General features: G+C 38.2%; 2 protein-coding genes across 2 annotated transcripts; both read left to right on the plus strand.

Moving 5' to 3' along the window:
• The first annotated feature begins 482 nt into the window (after nt 1-482).
• Nucleotides 483-3,416, plus strand: LOC137956475 (tyrosine-protein phosphatase RLPH2-like). Its single transcript, XM_068803995.1, has 4 exons — nt 483-1,119; nt 1,517-1,584; nt 1,711-1,890; nt 3,012-3,416. Exons 1-4 carry the CDS (start codon nt 588-590, stop codon nt 3,183-3,185), a joined length of 954 nt encoding a protein of 317 aa, XP_068660096.1. The 5' UTR covers nt 483-587; the 3' UTR covers nt 3,186-3,416.
• A 4,282-nt stretch (nt 3,417-7,698) lies between these two features.
• Nucleotides 7,699-9,911, plus strand: LOC137955461 (putative 12-oxophytodienoate reductase 11). The gene is made up of 4 exons (XM_068802411.1): nt 7,699-7,857; nt 8,243-8,514; nt 8,593-8,763; nt 9,169-9,911. The coding sequence occupies exons 1-4, from the start codon at nt 7,781-7,783 to the stop codon at nt 9,756-9,758; spliced, it is 1,110 nt and encodes a 369-aa protein (XP_068658512.1). The 5' UTR covers nt 7,699-7,780; the 3' UTR covers nt 9,759-9,911.
• The last annotated feature ends 9,778 nt before the right edge of the window (nt 9,912-19,689 follow it).

Consider the following 19,689-nt stretch of genomic DNA (forward strand, 5'->3'; position numbering starts at 1 on the left):
AGACCAACAAATACCCCTTCTATCAATTGGCGATGGCATCACCATTTGTTATGGTCCTCATTGAAAAACCTTAACGGCCACTATAAGCGACCGACCGACCGAGCCAACTGCAAGATTGGTTCGGAGGCATATCTGTCTTGGTCCGTTCGAAGTGTCAAAAGTCCCCAACAAAGTTTTGGAAGTTTCTAGACGAAATAAAAAAACCAAATTCAATATTAAAATTTTACCCAGTCACCAACTCGTGAACTGATCACCTGGTCGACCAGGTTTGATTCGCACTCGACCCTTGATGATATTATAGTGTTATTATCAACTTTTAAATTTTTAAAAAATATTGAAATTTAAAAAAATATATTAAAAATCAAAGTATTGTCTCCCACCATTGGAAGCAAAGGAAGAGGAGCCCCCACCCTTTGAAATTTAAAAAAATATATTAAAAATCAAAGTATTGTCTCCCACCATTGGAAGCAAAGGAAGAGGAGCCCCCACCCTTTCCTCATTTCTTCCATCGGCGCGCGAGGAGAGCAAGTGTTCGGTAATTGAAAATTCTGTTGAACAAAGCCGTAGCTGCTTGGCACCTAAGTACGATGAGTTCAGCGTCCGATAGCAGCAACTGCACAAATCGCGTTGTCATCTGCGTAGGCGACCTCCATGGCTACATCTCCAAGCTTCAGTCCCTCTGGTCTAATCTCCAATACCGACTGCCTGCATCGGCCTTCGAGTCTGCCTTAGTCATCTTCCTCGGCGACTATTGCGACCGCGGGCCCGGCACCCGCCTCGTTCTCGACTTCCTCATCTCCCTTCCGTCTCGGTACCCGAACCAGACCCACGTCTTCCTCTGCGGGAACCACGACTTCGCCTTTGCTGCTTTCGTGGGCGCTCTCCCGCCCCCGCCGGATGGTTCCCCCTTTTCCGCCACATGGGCGGAGTTCCAGGCCAACGAGGAGAGGGAAGGATGGTTCAAGGGGACGGGTTACGAGAATATGCATGTCCAGGGGAGGAGATGGGGTGGCTGCATCAAGGAGAGGTTCAACGCGAAGAAGGGGATGGATTACAAGGGCTCTATTTATGATGCGGCGCCCACTTTTGAATCGTATGGGGTTCCGCACGGCTCCCCCGGTAAGGGTTTTCCATTTCTGATATCTTTCCTCTGGAATATATGAAGCTAGAGGGACTTATCACGGGAAGACGTCTTCGACATAGAATTGAAATCGTGTTCTATTTCCTCTCAAATGAATTAAATCGGCTTCATGAATCGGCCCAAATTTAGAATCCCACCGGCCATTGAATTTTTTTCATAATATTATACTTGACATGTCGGTTTCCTTCTGTTTAACGGATGCTCGTAATATTTTTACGAAATCAAATTCATTTTCTCTTATTCTGCTTGAAACTTCTGCAATTGAAATCAATTGGAGTTTGTCTCTTTAAAGAAAGATGCCCTGTTCTGTTTTAACATTCTGTGAAAGATTTTAATGTGAAATCTGTATTGTCCTGCTGAATGATTTTGCTGCAGACTTGGCCAAAGCAGTCCCAGAGGATCACAAAAAGTTTCTCTCGAATCTGGCCTGGGTCCATGAAGAGGTATAAAGTGGGAATGCAGCTAAACTACTGCAATTTATTGGTTTTCTAGCGGTCAAGCTCTATTTGTTGTTATATCCCACTGGAAAAAAATGGAGATTGAGTTAATGTTTGTGATGATATCTACAGGACAACGTTTGGATTGAAGATTCAAAAGGAAAACATTGTTGCAAACTGATGGCTGTGCATGCAGGTTTGGAGAAGGCAAAAGGAGTTGAGAATCAGTTAAAACAACTAAAAGCTAAGGACACCAGCATCCAAAAGGTGGAAGCTCTTAGCGGAAGAAAAAATGTTTGGGAAATCCCAAAGGTAATGCCGCCTTTCTCACTTGTTCAGATAAAACAAATTTAGTGTTGCTTTTCTTTTTCCTCTATTTGAGAAGTTAAATAGACAACAAATCGTAGAGTAATGTTCTTGTTCTTCATTGATAAAGCTTTGCTGAACTCAAGGCCTTGAAAATATGAAAAAAATTGATGGTTTAATATTGTGTATTCAGATGAATTTTGTTGCAGACATGCTTGCTGGTAGAAGCAACGGTTGAGAGACTGTTTTGATGTCTTCTAATTAGAAAATGAAAACTGGTGACCAATTTTATGTTAAAAGGTTATTGTGAATACTGTTGCAGAGTAAATCAGCATTATGTTTTTGTTGGCAGGTATATTGTTTGAGGAGAATCTTAAAAACGAAATTTTTCAAAAAAGTCTTTAAAATCAAAACTGATGGAGGAAGAACATAGAGTGAAGCTAAGAGAAAAAAAAAGGAGTGCTAAGCCTATTCCTGGAGGGTAGTTGGTTGTCAACTTCATGTTGTCTAAATGTTGAGAGGTTAATGTTTAATCTCGATTTAAAGTTGAGAAATGCTTTTGTTGGTATCGTAACTATTGGGAGGGGCACAGACACCTCTAATAGAAGTAAAGGCAGTTTGGATAATTTTATTGCAGACAATTAGAGACGACTACTTCGTACGTCTTGTTGGAGGGCTTAATTTTTGAATTCTGCTGGACAAACAATGCCACTATGGTTTATTGGAGTATGAAAGGTCAATGCAAAGAAGAAAAGAGTGCAAATTCTGACAGTGTACTCCAATTTTATTTTAAAGCTTGTGACTGTTTCGAAACTGAGTAGTGCCTGATGATTATAAACTGCCAATAACTGTTTAAAAAGCCTCTGCATTTCTCAACCATCTCAGACCTCTGAAAGAGTTGACAGAGGAGCCCCTGTCATTTTACAATTGCTGATTTGGAGAGTAAGAGGTCATCATTAACTTCAACATTGCTGGCTATTTGTGTGCCAAACAAAATTGCTTTGCTGTATGTTAAGAATGTTCTTGCACAGTCATCTGGCATATCTCATTACAAATTCTTCCTATTAACAAGCTTTTGTTTCGTTAGAACAATAACCCTTTTCATTATGAATTTTCTCTATTTTCAGGAGCTGGCTGAGACACCAACCATAATAGTGAGTGGACATCATGGAAAACTTCACATTGAGGGTCTGAGGCTGATCATAGATGAAGGAGGTGGACTTGAGCAAAATCCTGTGGCTGCAATTATACTTCCTACAATGGAAATAATCCGCGATACAGATGTTTTATCTACTGGTTAGTGATCTCATTTTGCAAACTCATTTCTCAATGAACTTTCCATGTCCCAAGTTGTTTATGGCTGATTGGAGAGGCAGATTACTGGTTTAGTTTGGAGTCCATTAGTAACCTCCTTTGTAGTTTCTTTTGCAACATTTGTTCACTCTCATTATATAACTTGAAAAATGGTGGCTAATGATACTATTAACTGGGAGGGGCAGTTTGTTCTTGATATATATTTTTATAAATGTGTATGAGTATCTGTCTTTATATGTACTTTGACAAAAATTTGAATCATGCCCCCTCTCCTCCTTTCCATTTTCTTTTCGGTGGAGGGTGGAAGGAGCCTTGAAATTTTTTAAAATAATCTTAGTAATATTTTAGAATAATTATTTAACATAATAAACACCAAGTCTCAAATAGAAGGGCAAATTTTCCAACAAGCTTAAAGTAAATATTGAGATGTGAAACCGGAGGAGCATTGCTTTCATCAAAGTAAAACATAGGAAACTATTTCTCCCCTGATATGAGTAATGAGTGTGAAGGTCAATTGAAGACATGAAGCAAGTCTGCGTTGGGTGCGTCTGTCAAGCCAAAATGTGTAATACAATTAAAAGGGAACCAAAAGGAAGGTAGGGACTGAACAATAATACTCTTATGCAGCAGTCTAGCTTATATCAGATACAGTTCAAGAAAAGGTTGTTATTGTTTTCTAAATTTTCACCCAGAAGAGCTGTATGATAAATTATTGTTTCTGTTTTGGTAGTTACAGTAAAGCAATTTAATAATGTCTCTTATGAATGCACAGATAAGATCATTCTGAAAGGAACATAAATTTAGACTGAATATTGCCAAAAAAAAAAAAAAAAAAAAAAACACTTACATGTATCCAGCCAATTTGGAAAAGAGAAAACTAATCTTGCACATCAAATATTTCTTCTTCATTTGTTGTCTGACACTGTACAAGCAACAGTTTTCACAAAATGAAAATGTTCAACCCATACGCAAGAAGAACCTGAACTCTGAAACTTAAGTAAAATCTCTGAAGTTCTCTGTGTTTAAGTTTGGGACATAATGAAATCAAAGCTTGATTTTACTGGTCAGGACGCAAAATTCAGCCAATCCATATTCTCTCATGTTCAGTTTATGAACCAATTAAGCTCATTACTCCTAATTCACCCAAGGACAGAGTAAACGCAATCTTAGTTTCTCCAATCAATAGTTGAACCGTTTTTCACTTTCGGAGGAAATAGTATAGCTCTTTAAAATAAAATTTGATTCAAGTTCATTCCAAAATGACTAGTTAAAGCTAGGATCCCAATTTCCAATTAATGAGCACAAGATATTTCTAATTCTAAATCAATGAAGAACAATTTTTAACACTCATCCTCACCTATGAGCCCTTTTTTTATGACTCCTATGCATGGTAAATTTTAGATGCAAGCCTACATACGGGTACCTGAAGTACCGGCTCCGGTACCATCATGCTCTTGATGGTGGTATTTGGAGAACATCTCGCTGTACATGAGCAAGAACAGGAGGAGGAGAAGGATGTCTTACAATGTTAAACTGAGCATTATTTCTAGTGACATCCAGAGGGAAAGAGCTGGAGTCTTTTCTTGGACTGGACCATCTGCCATCATCTAGAGAAAGAACTGACTCCATGCTAGAGTTATCACCGCCTGAATCACAATTTATTGCAGCCAAAGGACCATAATGCTCTCCCTGATTCTGGCCATTTATCAGCAGGAGAAATGTCATCAAATATATCAAAGATCGACTCTAAAACAAATGGGATTGCAGCATTAATAACATGAATAACAACAAGAATGACAACATCATGAATAGAAAAACAAAGAAGAACAATAGGCCACTTTCTATTCATTTAGCTATCTACAAGGTCCTCATATTAAGTTGTGTGCACTCCAGGCCACTACAGTTCTATCATCTACCCAGCGTCACTTCTGCCAAATTCAAGTTTTATCATCTATCCATTTGGTGATATTAATAGGGTTATGATACATTTTCATGGATGAATTAGATTCTACCTACTTGATGAAGGAAACTATATTACATCTCCATTCACCAAATAATGACCCAGATAAGACCAAATTATTCTGAGGCCCTTTTTCCATGCGTCACCAACAAAAAGTTAAACGTAGGGTACCAAAGTGAAACTATTTTACCATCATGGTTTCTCACCCTAGGTTATTATAGTTGACAATCAAATGTAAAAGTCTTTTTTTTTTTAAAAAAAAAAAAAGAGGGAAATTTTCAATAAGAGCCCGAAGGCACATCAACTGATCCCTTACAATGAAAGACGGGAAGGAAACCCCCTCTTGGCAAGAGAATCAGCAAAACCATTAGATAATCTTAAAACATGAGACCAAAACATTAAATTATCCTAGAAATGATAATGAAATTTGTTGGTTTAAGGTTTAGGGTCATGAGTTTTGTCATCTAGGTAGCATTCCCTTCCACACCAATTGGGGTCTCATTGCACAGATGTTTGCCTCCTCCCTAGGCCACCTGTCCACGAGTGGAACCCTCTGCCATCGGGCTTTCTCAATCTCAACTTTGGTGCCTTCCGTAATTAAGATGGTACCACCCTACTCACTTTTTTGGGATTGAGCAAATCCATGAGGGCTTAGGGCCAAAATGGACAATATCATACTAATGTGGAGATAAGTGGTGTTCATAGTCATTACAGGGACCTCTTGGGATGTCGGACTCAACTACTGTAGAGCTCATTGCCCTTCTCCAGGGCCACTTTCTCTTTCGTGATCACCTATCATGGCGGCTTAACATCGAAGGAGATTCTATGGTGGTGATTTCTTGGTACTCATCCTTATTTTGCAAGCCCCCTTGGCGCCACCTGACTGCTTTTTGCGACATCATGGATGTCTCCTCTTGTCTTTCTTGTATATGGACTAATGTACCGCGTTGGGCCAATACTTTGATTGATGCTCTTGCTAGGAGTGGGATTCTCCTTCAATCTCTTATTGTTTTGGCATCTCATCCCTGATCATTAGTAGCTTATTCTTTTTGCTTAATAAAGCTCACCATTTATTTTAACAAATTACATTATCTGCAAGATCTAGAATTTCATAAAAAAAAGGTTAAGCATCTAGCATACATATCAACCCACTTTTAGCAGTCTGGCCCACCAACACAGATATGCTTTTTGCTTTCTTCTTAATTTGTGCACCTTTCTTTCCCATTTAGTACACAAAGAAGAAAGTGCAGTTGGTTGCATCCATCCTATTCTTGAAATTAACTACTTCCACCCTCTTTATAAAAGATATACTGGGTTTGTTGCTAAATATTGGTATTAAAACCAAAACTTCGGAGGGATGGCCAACGACCCGAAGAGCAAAGAACCAACTACATTAAGCATATGTTGTTCTCCTTAGATAAGACTACAGAAATTGAATAGGGGTCATCTCATCACATTTGTTTGACTCATCTTTTTTTTTCCTATTTATGATTAAATGAAAAAATGAAATCCATTATTCTCTTTCATTTTTTTCGTTTTCCATTATCATGGATTAAAGAATAGAACTGCACTATCTTTGAGTAGCAATTTAGATGACAAAGACAATTTCCTATGAGATCAAGTGATCACCATCAAGATCCCATCACCTCGTAATGGTGATTTAGGCAATTTAGAGCTACATAGATGATGGTTACACATTAGAAAAGTAAGAATATGATGGTTTGACTTATCTAGTTCCATGTCTATTACCTTGGTGTCACACTCCAAGAAGTTCTAATGGATTGGCTTACTCTTTGGTAAGGCAGGGTACTTTTAGGCAACAACTTGTTGTTAGCAAATACCTTTCCCACCCCATTGTATTTCAGATTTTTGTTTTTTCAGATAGTTCCCTCCTCTTTTGATGTAATTTCTCATTTATTATTGTAAATGGGATTCATGATTTTAATATAATAATTCAACTTGAGGGTGCTTCATGTCACATGCCAAATGGAGTGCTGGTAGCCACTTCATTTGACTCATATAGTCCGTATGGTCCTTTTGGTAAGCAAAACTGTAGTTTTACGTAAGCGCTGACCACCAATCACAGTGTTTCAGCGTTAACGCAGGCTAATAAGCTCGAGAGGTTTCTTCCCGAGTGGTCGGAGGAGTTGATCCGCTGTCGGTAATCTGACATAAGCGATGACGGCAACGTGATTCTTCAGGGGACGTTCTTGTATCTTTTGATTTCTGTCCTTCCTTTCCCACGAGATGTAGGACCACGGCGGCTATTAATGATAAAGGCAATTTTGATCGAGGAAAAAGGTGTGGCTCGCCTGATTTTGCGGTGTATCTAGACCTCATCTGTAAATCTATTCCTCGACTTCTCTATTAATTTTGTTTATCGGAAAATATTTAGGTGACTTTATATTTTGTCTTCTGTTTTTAATAGTTTGAGGTAGTTAGGAAAAAAATATCAGAAATTTGACTGTTCTTTTGAGGATGGAACCTACAGGTAGCGTTGTTATTATGTAGTAAAAAAATACGGGCATTTGACAACAACAGCCACTGAGCCAACGACTATAAATCATCTCTGGATCCGGCGAAAATCTCAATCATTGCAAGTTAGAAGTCGGAGAGTTAGAAATGGAGAACAACGCTCAATTGGCGAAAATCCCTCTTCTCACCCCTTACAGAATGGGGAACTTCGATCTCTCGCACAGGTAAGTATGCGAGATTGTGAATCAATGTTAGCTCAATTCGGATCTCTGGCTATTTATTATTTGATCATAGAATGATGAGGCACATCGTCTTCATTTTCGCTCTTTGTGCTCGATACCACAGGGTTTTAGCGAGATTTGAGGCTGAAAATTCGTGTTAGACGAATTCAGTGACGTTTCCCTTTGTTAATGTGTTCGTGTCTGAATTCGATTTTGCAATCATCGTGGCCGTAGGCCGTATCTGATTCAACTCGATGTTTTTGCTTGAGCTCCGTCTCTCCGTAATTTTGATCAAGCAGCATAAACAATTTGTGTTCTCTACCCTGCCGACAAGAGCTCATGCGTTTTGGTTTTAATATTTTTTTCCTTCAATTGTTTATAATTTCAGGATCGTCTTAGCACCGTTAACCAGGCAAAGGTCTTATGGGAACGTCCCTCAGCCACACGCCATATTGTATTATTCCCAGAGGACTACCAAAGGTGGGCTCTTGATTGCCGAAGCTACCGTCGTATCTGATACCGCTCAAGGGTATCCTGACACGCCTGGTATTTGGACGAAAGAACAGACTGAGGCTTGGAAGCCCATTGTGAAGGCTGTTCATGACAAGGGTGGTGTTTTCTTCTGCCAAATTTGGCATGTGGGAAGGGTCTCCAATACCAGTAAGTTGATACTGTTTTTATACCTGGTCTGGTGACATTATTTATTTGTTAAATTCCTCATTAGTTTTCTCTTGATAGGTTTTATGCCAAATGGAGAAGCTCCAATCTCTTGTACCGATAAGCCATTGGGACCTCATCTTCGAATGGGTGATGGTTCAGAGTTCTCCCCGCCACGAAGGCTGCGGATTGATGAAATTCCTCAAATTGTGAATGACTTCAGACTTGCTGCTCGGAATGCCATTGAAGCTGGTAAGCTTCTTCGTTCAAATAATAGTTGCTTCTATATTGTACTTTTTGTTGATTCTGTTTAACGGATGGAGATGGAGACTCATTGTTTTGATAGGACCTTCTGCGTAGAAGGAACTTTAATAACTAACTTTTGGATGTAACCGGGGAACCAATTGGCTCTGGGGGGTCATAAAGTATATAAGAGACAAATGATATACAGTTATCCTGCTAAAGTCAGGCTCCAATAGTAAATTTACTTTTTCAACTAATAAACTCAACATGTTTATATTGATATATTGTAAAGATTATTCCTAACACGGTAGTTGTGATCTGTTTATTTACCAGTTGGTGGGATCCCTCAGATGTTGCCTTCAGGGAGTTCAACTGTGAACTTATCTGACACCCGAATTGTCTTTGGTTGTGCAGGTTTCGACGGAGTTGAGATCCATGGAGCCCATGGGTATTTGATCGATCAGTTCTTGAAAGACCAAGTGAACGACAGAACTGATCAATACGGTGGAAGTATGGAGAAACGTTGCCGTTTTGCTCTAGAGATAGTGGAAGCTGTTACTAACGAGATAGGTGCTGACAGAGTTGGGATCCGGCTCTCTCCCTTTGCCAATTACATGGAGGCCGGGGACTCCAACCCAGAAGCTCTCGGCCTGTTCATGGCCAACGCTTTGAACAAATACGGAATCCTTTATGTCCACATGGTAGAACCTAGAATGATCATAGCACACGGTGAGCCTTCGACCACTCCCCACAGTCTTCTGCCGATAAGAAAGGCTTTCAAGGGGACATTCATAGCTGTCGGTGGCTACAACAGGGATGACGGGAACAAAGCCATTGCGGAGAATTATGCAGACTTGGTTGCATTCGGCCGGATCTTCTTGGCTAACCCAGACTTACCTAGGAGGGTTGAGCTTAATGCTCCACTGAACAAGTACAACAGAGATACTTTCTACACGTCTGATCCTGTCATCGGATATACGGATTACCCATTTCTTGAAGATTGAAATCTTCAGTTTGGATTTATGTTTGTAAGGGAACATGGGATTGGGGGAGCGATATGGGATGAGCAGGGTAGATGCTACCTGATTGCCGGATCTCCTGTTCTGTCGTCTCCATTGGATCAAGATTCAATAAATTTACCATCTCGTCGTTGGCATATTCTTAGCCTTTCTTTACCTAAGAGGGGGGGGGGGGGGGGGGGGGGGGGGGGGGGGGGGGGGCTTAGGCAACTTGAAGGACAAAATGATCTTCAACCATATAACGCCCTTCAACAATTGAAGTCGTTAGTGGAGCGCAGATGAAGCTTCATCTCGATGTAGGGGATGAAGTGGCCCTTCATCTCCACGGTTTAATTTCAATCATGTGGAAGAAGGCCCTTTTTTATCTTCTTGGAATTGAAGGACGGGTGACGCTCTCGGCCTCACTCTCTCTCCTCACCCCCCCCCCCCCCCCATCGCGCGTCATCTTTTTCTTTTTTCTTCCTCTCTCCCGCACTCCCTTCCCTCTCTCGTCTCCCTGCGCCCCCGACATTGATCTCGTCCTTCGTCTCCCGGCGTCCCCGACATTGATCTCGGCCAGCATCTCAGTTCCCTCTCGTCTCCGGCCTCAACTCTCGGTCTTCTCTCGGCCTCGCCCTCTCTGTCGCACCCCCTCTCTCGTCTCCGTGACTCCCTCTCTTCTCTCGGACAAGCTCTCTATCGCTTCTCTCTTTCTATTCCCTCCCGACCTCCCTTTCTTCTCTGTCTTCTCCCTCTCTTCTCCCTTTCGGCCTCCCACTCCCTTCTCTCTCTGGCTAGTCTCGATTAGGCATCGATTTCACCCTTCGGCTTCGGATTTTCCCCTTCGATTTCACCCTTCGGCTTCGGATTTCCCCAAATTTCAGAAGGTATGCCTAAACCCGAATTTTTTTTTCATTAAATTAGTGTTTTATTTGATTTAAATTTATTTTCAGTGCGTAATTGGGGGTTATTTGTGCATTATTTTGGGATTTAGGGTTATGGTTTATAGTCTAAATTAGGGTTTAGGGTTTAGTGCGTAATTAGGGTTTATGGTTAAGGGTATTTTAGGGATTAGGGTTTTTAAGGTTTAGGGGGTTTAGGGTTTTTAAGCTATAAGGTTTTTTGGGTTTAGGGTTTGGAATTAGGGTATAGGGTTTAGGGTTTAGGGCTTTTAATGTATTAAGTCTTGGAATTAGTGTTTAGGGTTTAGAGTTTAGTAGGTGATAGGGTTTAGGGTTTGATGGTTTAGTTTTTTTTTTTTATGGTTTGTGTTTAGGGTTTAGGGTTTAGGCTAGGGGTTTATGCTATTTTTAGGGATTAGAATTTTTAAGGTTTAGGGGGTTTATGGTTTTTAAGGTTTTGGGGTTTTGTGTTTTTAAGCTCTAGGGTTTTTTAGGTTTTGGGGGGGGGGGGGGGGGGGGGGGGGTTTAGGTTTAGGGTTTAGGGCTTTTAAGGTATTAAGTTCTGGAATTAGTGTTTAGGGGTTTTTAGTTCAATTCAAACAAGGTTGAGTCGCCTACACGGGCGTCCATTAGCCAACGAAACCCGACCCCCATCACTGACGAGGTACAGTTCATAGTGACTGCGAAGTTGTATGGGGCTCTACCAGGTCTTCGGTGAATTTGGATTTGATGTGTATGTGTTTTCATTGTTTAGTGCATATGCATTAGTGAAAATAATTTAATTAATTTTGAAATGTGTGAGAATGTTGTTGAGAAGTTTTGAAGTGCTATGAAATGTTTTTACCATGTGGTGAGGAGATTCGGGTATTATACATATCCACCACATGGTATTTTTTTATGGTTTGTGTTGGTATTTTTTTTTTATGGTTTGTGTTTCCGTGACGAGTAAAGGTTGTCTGATAAAGTTTTTTCCGTGAGGATCGTATCGGATTTAGATTATACATGGCTGCAAGAAGACAACCAAGTGGTCGAACATATGATATTTGGACATTCGATGATGATAGCAAAATGCTCGATCTCTTGGTCGAGCAGGTCAATCTAGGGAACAAGTTGCCTAACGGGGTGTGGAAGCATGAGGTATACATGGACTGTGTAAATAAGTTCAATGAAGACACAATCATGAAAAAAACTGTTGAGCAGGTGAAGAATCGAACAAGAGCATGGAAGAAAACATACCAAACGGTAACGAGCTGTATCAACACTAGTGGGTTTGGTTGGGATGCAACCACACAACGAGTTACTGCATGTAATTCTGTATGGCTTGATTACGTAAAGGTCAGTAAATCTGTATGGCTCGACTACATGATGTACTATAAAATAATTTTTATTTTTTTCGCGTTAGTATAACTCTATTCCAAGACGTCTAAATGATGTTTTATTCTTGTAAGAGCATAAAAATGCTGAGAAGTACAGACGTGAAGGCTGCCCCCTGTATGACAAATTAGCTGTGGTGGTGGGAAACACAATAGCGGTAGGGTCAGGAGCTACAACCTTTGTAGATCAGGGCGATGAGGTGATCCGTGAATTGGAACATGTCCCGATGGATGAGCTAGCGGATGTTGATATAGTTAGTGATACTCCATCACCATTATTAAGCATGGATGAGTCTCTAGGTAATTAATCTGAAAGAAGTAAACGGTCATCTTCAAGTCGTCGTAGAAAGATAACCGAAATGCTCGATAATGACACTAGTAGCAGAATTTTTGATGCAATAGATCGAATTGCTTAGACATTTCAGAATTTCATGATGAAAAATGATATTATAAGAGGTTGCGTCAACGCCCTCAGGGAAATCCCGGACTTGCCTACAAAATTGAAGTATCGCGCTCCTTCATGGTTGGATACACCAACTAAGAAGGTCATGTTTATGGAAATGACAGTGGAAGAGCGGGTCGAGTGGCTTAAATTTTGTTTTGAAAACTAATTGTAATGCGTTATAAATACACTATTTTTTTGGAATATTATTATGTAGTAGACATGATATTTGAATTATGACGTTGCAAAACTTATTAGTATGGTTTGTATTTAAATTTGATATGTTGTTGTGTTTATATATTGCATAGATAAATATGGTATTTTGAGTATGGATGTGGAATGTGATTGAATGTAGGATGTGGATGTGATTAAATGTAGGATGTGGATGAATGTAGGATGTGAAATGTGGATGAATGTAGGATGTGGAATGTGGATGAATGTAGGATGTGATTGAATGTAGGATGTGTGAATGTGGATGAATGTAGGATGTGATTGAATGTAGGATGTGGGAATGGGGATGAATGTAGGATGCGGAATGTGGATGAATGTAGGATGTGGGAATATCGATGAATGTAGGATGTGGGAATGAGGATGAATGTAGGATGTGTGAATGTGGATGAATGTAGGATGTCGGAATGTGGATGAATATGGTTGTTTATAGGTGTGATTGCAAATAGGTTATGATTGAAGATTGATGTTTACTCGTGTTTATGAATTTTAGGCGATTGAATTTTAGTATCTTTCCATGGATACTATGACAGACGATGAAAAAGTTGCAATTATGGTTGCATTCACAACTTTGATGATCGCCATGGAAAGATACTATCTGTACCATTGCAACAGACGTGTACCACGTTCTTGTGGGATGAATGGTCCATTGTATTTGCAAAAGGCACTAGACAAATCTCCAGTTAAATTTTGTAAAGTGTATAGGATGAACCAACTGGTATTTCACAAATTCGCAGATATACTTTCTAGTAAAGGGTTTTTATCAGCCACAAAGACCATCTCAGTTGAAGAACAACTTGCATATTTCCTCCTAACTGTTGGTCAAGGACAAGTGTATAGTGTCACAACAGAGATGTTTGATAGATCAAACTGGACGATAAGTAAGTATTTCAACAAGGTGTTGGATGCAATCCTCAAACTTCACTCTGATTACGTCAAACGGCCTTCGGAACGCACACACTCGAAGATTTTAACAAATTCAATGTTTTATCCCTACTTCAAGGTAACATCACTTCCTATAACTAAATAATTTTATATTAATATACAAAGTTAGTAAATATTAATTGAAAATGTATAATTAGGATTGTATTGGAGCTATTGATGGAACTCATATCAAAGCCAACATTCCACTTGAAGATCAACCAAGGTTTTGGAATAGAAAAGGTTATCTCTCACAAAATGTGATGGCTGCATGTTCATTTGATATGCAATTCACTTATGTATTTGCTGGATGGGAGGGGTCAGCAACCGATTCCCGTGTATTGAAGGATGCATTGACTCGTCAAGATAAAATCTTTGTACCTGAAGGTAAGTAATATATTTTTATGCAATACTTTTTTATCTATTTTATCTTCAATTATTTTATGTGGTATATAATTTTTATTATAGGAAAATATTATCTAGTCGATGCTGGTTATGCAAATCTTCCGGGATTTTTGGCTCCATATCGAGGAACCCGATATTATCTGCAAGAATTTGGAGATAATATTCCTAGAAATGAAAAAGAATTATTCAACCAAAGACATTCATCTTTACGGAATATTATTGAGCGAACTTTTGGTGCTTTAAAAGCTCGATTTCAAATATTAAAAGGCACTCTATTTTCTTTTAAGATCCAGGTGAAAATTATACATGCTTGTTGCATATTGCACAATTATATACGTGCAGAAGATTATGATGATATATTTGAAGATGAAGATGATGATTCGGGTGGCGAGCTCTGTGGAGGAGGTGATGCAGTCCAATTAGGTGCAATGGATGATACAGACAGTGACGATTGCGATGATCTTGAGGATGTGGGTAACCAAGTAACAAGCATTCAGAGGCAGAGTGCATTAGAATCCACAAGACCCGCACAATTTCGAGATGCCATATCGACATCCATGTGGAACGATAAATGATGGTTTACTCTTATTACTTTTGAACATGCGTAATTTATATGTACTAAACTTGTAACTCGTTGATTGTAATATTAAAGGCACAAACTCGTTATTTGAATAATGTTTTTTAGGTTATTTTAAAAGTTGTATATGTATTTATTACTATTTTATTTTATTTTATTACTATATTAAACTTCATATTTAAGTCTCTGGTAAATAAAATATAATTAAAGTATACATTTGATTAATATATCATCATTAATTATGTCAAAATATATTATTAATTAATACAATGCAAATCTATCTTATGTTATTAATATAATATTTTTTATTCATTAATTAGAATTTTTTTTATTCACTCTATTGTATTAGTGATTTAATAGTGGTAATTAAAATATTGTTAACTCAAACACTTTGGTTTAATTATTTCATTTTATAATTATTAAAATCAATAATTTTAAATTTCTATAAGATGAAGATGAAGATGAAGTTGTCCACACTAACACCCTAGTTCAAAGATTTTGAAGATGAAGTTGTCTTGACTAACACCCATTTCGAAGATGAAGATCATGTAGATACATAAGATGAAGATGAAGATCAAATTTTCATTTTGTTGACTAACCCCCCCTAATGTTTGTTTAGCCCATTTTAACCTCTGACGAGTGTTTTACATATTTACCCAATATTGCGTTGCACAAAATCTATCATCCACTATCCTCTCAATCATTGGTGCTAATATCCCAAAGCTCAAAAAAATGCTTCTCTCATGCTGCACTGGGCACATTATATGGGGTTTATAGAAAGAAAGAAACAAGAGAAAATTCGAATTTAAATCTTTCCCCGCTGAAATTTTGTCTTATAACATTACGGGCCAAGTTTCTATCTAGCTCCTGACCCAAAAAGAATTCGGAAACTTTAGCAGCTCTAACCTAAGAGGAAAATGGCAATTGGTCGTTGGGTTGTCTCAACCTTTCCCACCCACTGATCATTGCTACCTGGGCCCTTCCACCAACAGGCTACTTCAAGCTAAACTTTGATGGAAGCACTCTTCGTTGTTCGGGCCTTGCAGGTTATGGAGGGGTCATTCACGATGCAAATGGTTATCTCCTTTTCTCCTTCACATGCCCTCTTGGCATCTCTGACTCCACAACTGCAGAACTCTCTAGATTGCTGAACGGAATCAAAGTATTCACTAGCCGGCTCGCGGGCCCCCTCTATATCCAAAATGACTCAAAGACTGTCATTAAATGGTGTGCAAAATCTATCAAACCTCCGTGGCGCCATTGGGATTTGTATTCAGAAATTTGTAATATAATTTCTTCTTTAAATTTTAATTGGAAGCACATTCCTTGCTCTGCCAATCATTTGACAGACATTCAGGCTAAGACGGGTATTTCACTCCAAAACCTTGTTGTGGAGGAAGGCCCTCCTAGCTAGGTTTGTTTGTTCTCTTCACTCTCTTTTATAGTATATACACCTCATTTCAAACAAACAAACAAAAAAAAAAACTTTTTTTGAAAACCAAGGAGAAGAAGTACAAAAGAGATGGCCTAATAGTATCTTGCAACTAAACAAAATAGCAGATGACAGAAAAAAGATTTATCACCATTAAACTGACCATCTATGCAAGGTTCCTATTTCCTCAAACAACTTCAACAGTATCTGAAGATGTCACAGGAAGTAATGGTGTTTGAGGAACCAACTTACATTATAGATGACAGCAGGAACAAGAATATGCCAACTCTTGTCATCAATCTTTATATGTAATGCATCTATTGATTCATCTTTGATTGTTAAAAGTATTAAAGCCTCTTCCTTTACTCATATAATGCCCAGATATATCCTTCTAATTGCTCAAGCCCTCATAAAATTAATTTCTAATACTTAGTAGCAAATCAAAACCAACAAATAGACAGTCTCATAATTGTAGTTACTTAATATCTCATGCCTTTCATGTTACATTTAAAGTATAATCAGAGTTGGAAACTGGTAGTTCAGGACACAAAGAGATGCTTTCTTCTCACTTGCTGCAATGTCAGCCAGTTTAGACAGCATCCTCTGGGGAATATTATGCTCAAAAACATGATTGAAGATTATAGGAGGTAGAAATGATGTACACAAGCTACAATACCCGTGCATATTTTACTCTTGGTGGTCACCATTAATAAGCCTACAGACCAGAGGCTAGGGATGGCATCGAGCCGAGACGAGCCCGAACCTGCTTATGTTCGAGTCGAGTTTGATTTAAATATTTCGAGCCGAGCTTCGAGCCGAGCCTCGTCTCGAGCCTAAAATTATTATCGAGCTCGAGCCCAACGAGTTCGAGCCGAGCTTCGAGCCGAGCTCGAGCCTCAACATATATTTAAAACATTTCAAAAAATATATATCGAATAAAATGTATATAAAATTATGCATACATTTTACATAAAATTGGGCATGACCTCTACATAAAATTGGGCATAACTTATATATATAATATGTGTATAAGATTGGGCATAACCTCTACTTAAAATTGAGCATAATCTATATATATAATACTTGTATAAAATTCGGTATGACCTCTACTTAAAATTGGGCATAATCAATATACATAATACCTGTATAAACACTCCATAAACACTCCATAAAATTGTCTATACATTCCATAAACACTTCATGAAATTGTTTATACACTCCATAAAATAATCTAAACACTCCATACACTGCATAACATTATAAATAAACTCCATACAACAATCAAACACAACAAAATTAAATAAAATATCACTATCAATTTACAATCACCCAAATAAAAACTATAAATCCTTTAAATAAAATCCTATTACTATTACAGACTTACTAGAAAATTACAAGAAATATTTTAAATTTTTCTTAGGAAAGTTAAATGGACCTCTTATTGCCTTTTCTAAGGAAATAAATAAAAATTAATAATTAATCTAATATATTATTATACTTATCGATAAATTTTTAATCACATAAAATGTCAAACACAAAATTGGTATGAAAATTTCCTCATGCTCAAAGTATTATGTCATCAACTGTCAAATACTTATTCAAAATTTTTCTATATGGTTTTCTAACCCATCTTGGTAAGAAAATCTTACTTGGAAAATTATATGATTTTTTAAAAAGAATTTATAATTAGAAAAATATTTTGAAAAAATATGAGGCACTAATGGTCCCTATATTTCTATTAAAAATGTCTTTTCAACATTTATTGAAAAAACCACTAATAGTCTCTAGAAACGTATTTCTACTAAAATATCTTTTTAATTTATTTAAGAGCCATGAGGAAGGGACAAAGAGTTTTTTTTTTTCCTTGTTTATGATCTCGCACGTAGGGGTGGCTTTGAATAAATTATATATAAAATTATGCATACATTTTTTAAAAATATAATGATAGGGGAGGTTCAGGATTGAATTTCAATAATGGATTAAAATGCACCAATATTAATATTTTTTACTCCAATTGTTGTCTAGCTTGTTTTGTAATTTTTGAATCTGGCCATAATTTATTATGGTCTCCTTAGTGCTCCTAAATAAAAATTTATATTCTAGGAAAAACTAAATATTTTTCCTATGATACATATTCCCAAAAAAACCTTTAAATAAAATCTTATTACTATTAGTGACTTATTAGAAAATTACAAGAAATATTTTTAAATTTTCTTAGGAAAGGTAAATGGACCTTTTATTGTCTCTTCTAGGGAAATAAATAAAAATTAATAATCAATCTAATATATTATTATACTTATCGATAAATTTTTAATTAAATAAAATATCAAACACAAAATTGCAATGAAAATTGCTTCATGCTAAAAGTATTACAGCATCAACTGTTAAATACTTATTCAAAAATTTTTTATACAGTTTTCTACCCCATCTTGGTACGAAAAATCTTACTTAGAAAATTATATGATTTTTAATAAAAAATTTCAATTAGAAAAATGTTTAAAAAAACATGAGACACTAATAGTTTATAGAAAATTATTTCTATAAAATTTATTTTTAATTTTTTCCAGAGGAAAAAGTTTTTTTATTTTTTATTTTATGATCTCGCACGCTCGAAATCGCACCTGCGAGATCATCTTCTCGCGAGGAAGGGGGAGATTATTTCTCCCCTGTTCTGGTTTTCCGCCAAGACAACGCGGAGGGAAGGGGTTACGGCACCGGGGAGGACCTATCATCGGGGATGACGGCCACGACGGAGTCGGCGGCGACGGAAGCGGCGGCGACGGAAATAGAGGCGACGGAGAGGAGAGGAAGAAATCGAACGGACGGCCACAGAGGTGGCCGGCGAGCAGCTGCGACGGTGGTATAGACGCCGGTGAACAGCTACGATGGCGGTAGAGGCGGCGGCAACAACCGATGGGAGGGGTCGGCGGAGATGAGGGGGGAGGAAAATTTTTCCCCCCCTCGCTCTCGCTCCCCGCTCGCTCGCGATCCGTTACCGATTCATACCGATCCGACTCATTTCGAGCCGGCTCGCGAGCCGACGAACCGAACCTAGCTTCGGTCGAGCTTGGCTCGTTAAGGTAAACGAGCCGATTTCGGTACTCGAGCTCGATAAACGACGAATCAAACCGAGCCAAACCGAGCCGGCTCGCGAACCGGCTCGATTCAAAGCCACCCCTACTAGAGGCTACCGAAAGCCGGGAGCAAAGACTTATTAATCACTAAGAAGCCCTTGCATCCACACCACTTTCATTCTCCTTGAAAGTAAAATAATAACAACAAATAAATCTCTAAGACTAGAGAACCTGTTTGACTCATCTGATAAAGTCTAGAAAACAGTGCACTTTTTCCTAGCTTACATTCTAAACAATAAAAACACTATACAATTATCAATCGCCTTCTTCCTTTTTTTACAATATATGAGTTAGACGGAATTGTTGGCAAGGATTCAACCACTCTAAAAGGACTTTTTTCGCTTCCAATTTGTACTACATTTGTTCTCAAGCCAAGGAAAATAGGCAAAATTATGATACGCTGTCCAGATACTTATGATGATTCCTGGCAAGCCTCTCCAAAATTTTAACACATTTTGGAAGGCAGCTCCAATAGGCATCATGGTTGTTAGAAACTAAAGCAACTAGAACGCTCATAACGGAG

This window comes from Aristolochia californica, unplaced genomic scaffold (assembly GCF_029961685.1).
Source record: "Aristolochia californica isolate CCGP_79_NKW_82.1479 unplaced genomic scaffold, dmAriCali1.0.hap1 SCAF_2, whole genome shotgun sequence".
NCBI classification, from domain to species: Eukaryota; Viridiplantae; Streptophyta; class Magnoliopsida; order Piperales; family Aristolochiaceae; genus Aristolochia; species Aristolochia californica.

Coding starts and splice junctions, on each gene's coding strand:
- LOC137956475 (XM_068803995.1), top strand. CDS start 588: ATGAGTTCAGCGTCCGATAGCAGCAACTGCACAAATCGCGTTGTCATC. Junction 1,120..1,516: donor GGTTCCGCACGGCTCCCCCG/GTAAGGGTTTTC, acceptor ATTTTGCTGCAG/ACTTGGCCAAAGCAGTCCCA. Junction 1,585..1,710: donor TGGCCTGGGTCCATGAAGAG/GTATAAAGTGGG, acceptor TGATATCTACAG/GACAACGTTTGGATTGAAGA.
- LOC137955461 (XM_068802411.1), top strand. CDS start 7,781: ATGGAGAACAACGCTCAATTGGCGAAAATCCCTCTTCTCACCCCTTAC. Junction 7,858..8,242: donor AACTTCGATCTCTCGCACAG/GTAAGTATGCGA, acceptor TTATAATTTCAG/GATCGTCTTAGCACCGTTAA. Junction 8,515..8,592: donor GGGAAGGGTCTCCAATACCA/GTAAGTTGATAC, acceptor TTCTCTTGATAG/GTTTTATGCCAAATGGAGAA.